Source organism: Solanum stenotomum, chromosome 2, assembly GCF_019186545.1.
Source record: "Solanum stenotomum isolate F172 chromosome 2, ASM1918654v1, whole genome shotgun sequence".
Classification (NCBI taxonomy): Eukaryota; Viridiplantae; Streptophyta; class Magnoliopsida; order Solanales; family Solanaceae; genus Solanum; species Solanum stenotomum.
In genome coordinates, this window is record NC_064283.1 from 44,577,711 (window position 1) to 44,584,342 (window position 6,632).

The 6,632-nt window shown below is 37.0% G+C and overlaps 1 protein-coding gene across 1 annotated transcript; it reads right to left on the reverse strand.

Moving 5' to 3' along the window:
• Positions 1-1,081: 1,081 nt before the first annotated feature.
• On the reverse strand, positions 1,082-2,110 carry LOC125856017 (uncharacterized). Its single transcript, XM_049535623.1, has 2 exons — positions 1,410-2,110; positions 1,082-1,316 (listed from the first exon to the last, which is right to left on the reverse strand). The coding sequence occupies exons 1-2, from the start codon at positions 2,108-2,110 to the stop codon at positions 1,082-1,084; spliced, it is 936 nt and encodes a 311-aa protein (XP_049391580.1).
• Between the last annotated feature and the right edge of the window lie 4,522 nt (positions 2,111-6,632).

Below are 6,632 nucleotides of genomic sequence, written 5' to 3' on the forward strand. Positions count from 1 at the left end.
GCTAAGGCATCTTTAAAGCCACTTCTACGGTCCGTGGTCAAGACCACTAACCGTGGAGTGATCTTTGAAGTTGGGGTAGTAGCTTGTCCAAAGTGCCTTGCCTCCCATGCCACCAAGTGACCTTCACAGCCACTTCTACGGACCGTGGTCTAAGGCCACAGACTGTGAAGTGGTCCGTGGACTTGGGACAGTGCTTGGCCAAGGTTGGGCAGCCTTGGCCTTTGGCTTAGGCCTTGCCCCCTTAGCTTGGCACTTTCCCTTCCAACCCTTAAACCAACAATAAAAAGGGCCTTTCCACTACGGAGTCTATCACGTACCTTAACGTTTACTCACTAAACTTCATCAAAAAAGGCTTGGACAACATTACACAACATGAAACCTCATTACAAACCCAACACAAAGTCCATACGCTTTAGTTTCACTTATTTATTTTCCGAGTCGTTACATTATCCCCCACATAGGAACATTCGTCCTCGAATGACACTTAAACACATTAAGGGAAAATGACTCAATACTAGCAGCACAACAATCAAGAAACATCAATATAAATGCATAATCATAGGAGGAAACATCAACTCCACATCCACAAGCTCAATGCAAACAAGAAGGTAGGAACTACATTTACAAACTCATTATGCACAAAACATCAACATTTTCTCATTTCGTTAGAGGAACTTCCTTCTCCAACTCACATCATGCTCATTACAACATTATAAGGCAATTTATGCAACTCTTTTCAAGATCACATTTAAACATGCTAAACAAGTCAACTCATAAAGCATTTAAGCAACTCATTATAGATGCATATTAACATGAGGAACACAATTATGAAAACTCATTTTCTCTTATGAATATAAACTTCATCAAAACATGCAAATCATAAGGAGACCATGGAAACTCATATTCACACAAGACTCCAAAACATGAAACAAGCTGCTAGGAACTCTTGGTCTCAAGCTTGAATAAGAATAGAAGGAAAGAGAAAAGGACATCAACACTCACCACAACCTACTATTCAGCATACCATCCCCCACTTAAGGGTAAACACAACTACGGATAATATGAACAACAACAAAAGGAACTAAAACTTATTGGTACCTTTCTCTGGATTAGCTTTTTTGTCCTTGTACGCTTCAAGAGCATAGAAATGGTTCTTCTTTGGAGAATTAGGATCCGGGCCAACATAAGAAGCTTGTTTGGCCTCCCTTCCTCTAGTCGTAAGAGTAGGACAATTTCTCACTTGGTGATCATGCTTTCCACAACCATAGCACCCACTAGTACCGGCTAGGCACTTCTCATGATGCCTCTTCCCACAACTGGTGCAAAGAGGTTTAGAAAAATTAGATCCCCCACCTTTCTCCTCATTAGCCTTAGGAGCACTTGAAGAATCTTGGTTAGGAGCTCTCTACTTGAACCTAGGTTGACCTTGCTCATCGGACCTACCCTTTTTCAACTCCCTACTCTTTCTCTTAAGTTTGGACTCCTCAATAGATTGAGCATACACCATAAGTCTAGAAATGTCCATATCATTATGGAGCATCGCCGTAAGGCACTCTTCTTCAACTAGGTCGGATATACCCGTCACATACCTAATCATCTCATCCCTAGGGTTAGAGACCAAGGATGGAGCATACTTAGACAAGAGAGTAAATTTCAAGGAGTACTCTTCCACAATCATGCTACTTTGCTTAAGATTGATAAACTCTGCAACCTTACACTCCCTCTTCTCACGGGGTAAGTACCTACAAAGGAATGCTCCCTTTAACTCCTCCCATTCTATAGGACCCGCTTCAAAAGGCCTATTGTTTTTCCATTGAGTCAACCACACTTGGACCACCTTCTTCAATTGATAGGAAACCAACTCCGCTTTCTCCCTAGAAGATACCACAATAGCATTGACTATTTTATAAACTTCATCCAAGAATTCTTGGGGATTTTCTCCCACTCTAGAGCCAAGAAAAACAGGAGGATTCATCCTCACAAAATCTCTTAATCTTGAGGCCACGATACTTTCATTAGCATTCACTCTAGTCCCCACATCCCGGTTAGCTTGAGCCTTCATGGCTTGATCGAGGGTTACAAAAGCCGTCGTAACATCTTCATTGGTCATGGCTGAGGGGATCCACCGGAACTTGATTCTCTTAAGGCATTTGGTCACCTTAAAGACCGTGAAGTGGTCCGTGGACTTGGGACAGTGCTTGGCCATGGTTGGGCAGCCTTGGCCTTTGGCTTAGGCCTTGCCCCCTTGGCTTGGCACTTTCCCTTCCAACCCTTAACCAACTTTAAAAAGGGTCTTTCCACTACAGAGTCTATAACATACCTTGATGTTGACTCACTAAACTCCATCAAACAAGGCTCGGGACAACAGTACACAACATGAAACCTCATTACAAACCAAACACAAAGTCCATAGGCTCTAGTTTCACTTATTCATTTTCCGGGTCGTTACAACTACATTGATGCCCGTTGTTTTAGTCAAATTAGAAAGAGCTTCTTCGTTTGAAGGTAAAGAATAAGAAATGGAGTAACAAAGAAGAAATATCTTACCCCAACCATCTTCTTTTTTTGTATATGTTTATTATTATTGTCTCTCCCACAACTTGATCTATTAATATTATTAAAAAGAATAATCGACAATGTGTGTATTCGTCATTCTTCACTCGTTATATGGACATTAATTATAAAATTCACTCCCGAATGAAAACACAAAAGAAATTAATTAAAGTAACAAAAAAATCACAATTAATTGCACATTTTTATGTTTCTTATTTTCTTCTTTGATAGAAAGTTTATACCTAAATTTCAATGCTAAGAACTTCGGTGAAAAATATCAATGGATTGGGGATGAATCATTGTGAAAATTTTAAATAATCTCAAATTGTCGCAGAATAGAGATTCCCAAAAATTTATATGGAGTGAATGATTGTGATTTATGACCGAAGAAACGTGAACGTTCATATTGTTATGACTATTCGTAGGAAATTAGACTTGTTTTAGTACATATAATATGTAGGTTAATTAAAAGGGTATTATTAGTGTTCTAAAATGATACAAATAATATTGAAGTATGTATGCAATGAAAATAGTAAGAGGAAAATACGAGTGTGAATTGATGAATGATTGCTACAAATTGTTCACCAACTCCTTCTAATGTGGTACCTCGAATTTCATTCAATTTCGAACTTAATCAATTTTGACAAATAACACTTGAGATTCTTTTAAGAAAAAGAAGAGTAGAAAACTTTAAAAAATAGTAGTTGAAAAGTTAAGAGGAAACCCCTCTGTTTATAACTAAGAAATTGTAGTATGAATATGTGCTAATTGTGTCTTATCAAAAAAAGTCACACCCCTTCGAAAAAGTCACTGCTCATAGGAAAAGTCACAACTCTTTCAAAAAGTCACAACCCATTGGAAAAGGCACAACCCTGTGAAAAAGTCACAACCTTTTGAAAAAATCACAACTCTTAGGAAAAGTCAAAACTCATTGAAAATGTCACAACCCTTCGAAAAAGTCACAACCCTTCAGAACGTCACAACTCATCCTAAAAGCCACAACCCTTTAATGTTAAAAGGTATCTACTTTCAATTTAATATGATTAATTGAACAAATAAATAAAATAAATTGAGTATTTTTTATTGAAGGTATTATAGTAATTTAACATTGAAGTTTGAGAGTTCATGCTTTTAAGGTAGTGTGTGTATACATATGTAACAACCCTCAAAATAAAGTAGGATAAGTAGAGCCTCACATGGGTTTTATGCATTAATAACTTATCAAAATAATGAAGAATAGACTTGTAAGTCAGTTTTAAAGAGTTTGGAAGTCAAACGTCAAGGGATGACCAAGACGTTCGGAAACTAGTCTTTTATGTGTTGGTGTGTTCTAGTATGTTGTTCATGTTTTTATGTGTTGTTTGGAGTCTAAAATCAGTGGAGGTAACCCTAATGTCTTAATAAATGTTTTTAGAGTCAATATATTCGGATACGACGCTCGGGGAGCCACCCTAAGGATCCCCGAGTAGGACCCCAACCTTGGCCAAGCAAGTTGCCAAGGCATCTTGAAGTTGTGCATGGAGGGAGTGGCTCCGCATCGCGGACCTACTCCACCAAGGGCCAAAAAGTTTGGTCCTCATTGCAGACACATCGCAGACTCTACTGTCTCGTAATTTAATTTCCAGAAACTTGTGGGAACATCTCCGCGTCACGAACTTGTTTCCCGACGAAATCTGTGAAAATAAAACTCATGTTTGACTTATTTAAAAGGTCCAACTAAGTGAGGGGTACTTTGGGTACTTTGGGGATTTATTATAAATGGTTATTCTACCTATTTTATGATATTTTAAGTTGATTAAAACCCAAAAAGCTAAAATTAGACCCCATTCTTCAAATTAACCCTTCCCTCTCAAAATAAATTCTCTCAAAAACTCCATTGAAGACCTTGATGATGCTCAAGCTAGAAGATGGGTTTTCAGCTGATTTCTTCTTCAATTTCATGGGTCTTCAATAATTAAGGTATGGTGACTCTTGATTCTTGAATAACCTCTCATTCAAGGAGTTCTATCAAAGATTTTCAAAAGTGATTCAAAGATCAAAATTCCCAATTTTCAATCTAAACATGGGTTCATTGTCAAACCATTTTCTAAATCATTCTATTGATAAATTAATGTGGAATTAAGGTTTTTAAGATAATTTTCAAAGGAATTCTTAAAGAACCCATGATACCTAAATTCTCAAAAATTGGCCTATGATGTGGGTCTTTGTGAATATGATCTCTATTGGTGATATTATGTTTAGATTAGATTGTATTGATGTTTCTTATGATTATCTATACTTATTCATGTTGAATTGTTGGTATATTGATGAGTTGAGGACTATGGCCTTATGGGCAAAGTGATGGGTTGATCCCTTTGTTTATGAAATTGTACTTAGACTATGTTTATGATATTGAATTACATTGTTGATTCCTATTGCTACCTATGTCAATTGATTAGGAATTGTTGAGGATTGATCCATGGTGATCATGGCTTGGAGAATTGATAAGTTGACCTAACTTATAGTCTATAGTATGAGAATTGATCTTGTGTGATTTGATCCACTTATGGTGGAGGGGTTCAATTCTTGTCTATCTATGCATGTTGAGATCATGGCCTTGAAGGCAATAGATGTGAAGTGAATTGATAAATATGATGCATATGATTATGAAGTTATGCTATGAAGGTCATGTATGAAATCCTCAATGCTAGCATGATGTTTAAAGTGTGTTGATGATGAGGAGTATAATATGAATGATAATGATAGGAATAAGGTGTGGTCTACACGATTGATTATGTTAGGTACTATTGTGGAATGACCCCTACCTATATGACCCCTATATAAATGTTTGATCATATACATGTTAGGAGTACCTATTCAATGTTGAATGTGTCCTTGTATCATATGATGAAGTGTGAGTGTTTGGTCTAGAATCCCTAAGGGCTTTATATGTGAACTGCTCATGAATTGGGGACATTGTGAATGTGTTGTGATCCCTTTGAAGGAAGAACACTCAATATCAATGTTGTTGCTAATATGTCACTATGAGGACCAATATGCGCACACACACACTTTACATGGATAGCTATGAATATGATGTGTTATGGTGTCTATTGAAAAGTGAACTCTTAAATGCACCCTTACATCTTATTATGCATGCAAAGTGTATAATTAGCAAGGTATGAATATGTGTTGTATAAAGGTAAACTTATGTGAAAGGCTTTCTCACATATGTACACATACACATGAATGAATGAATGAATGAATAAATAAATAAATAAATAAGGTTTATGATAATCTAGTGAAAGTGAGTCTCTTGAAAGGTTTCCTCAATTGTACTCTAAACTAGACTATGTTATGAATATGGTATGATTATGTGAAAGGTCATTGTCACATAACGTAGGTTCTATGATGAAAGGTCATTCTCATCTTAGAAACCTTTGAGCTATATGATATGAGGAGTTAAGTCCCTAAAGCCTATTTTATGAACTAATGTTAAATAAAGGCTTAAAGATGATTAAAAAAGGGAATTGAAGCTTAGCACCGAGTGAACATGAAAAATGAGAGTGGGGGCTTCACGTTTAGTAAGTCCGGCTTCCCACAAGAGAACCTTCACATTTAGCAAGTCCGGGTTCTCAACATAGATGTTGTCTCATGAGATGGAAACCTGCACGCTTAGTAAGTTAAGGTTTTCTAGTAGAAATCTCCTTGTTCCATAACTACGTGCCCCCATAGGTATTAGCTTAGTGGATCCACTAGATAGCTATTATGTATGTAGGTCCTACTTTGCCAAGTAGTACCCTCTCTTTTCGGTGTGGGAGTAGAACACCGGATTCCATGTAGCTCACATGGTCTATGTCGATTATGGCAATGTCTACCGAAAGTGAAGAAATGAACTAAGATAAAAATATGAACTCTAGTCATGATTTCTTGAAGAGTTACTTAGTGTAGCTACGACTATGGACCCTACTTATGCATTGCACAAGTGTACTCAAAGGGAGGTTATGATTAGGCTCTTTATGTAATGAAGACCATGGTCTATGTATGTTAATATGAAAGCATGTTAAGGTTGACATTACTTATGTCAAGACATGAAGTAG

Excerpts from the sequence above, each read along its gene's own strand:
- LOC125856017 (XM_049535623.1), bottom strand. The coding sequence starts at position 2,110 with ATGACCAATGAAGATGTTACGACGGCTTTTGTAACCCTCGATCAAGCC. Across the intron at positions 1,317-1,409 it reads CAAGGTCAACCTAGGTTCAA|TTGTGGGAAGAGGCATCATG; the intron begins GTAGAGAGCTCC and ends TCTTTGCACCAG.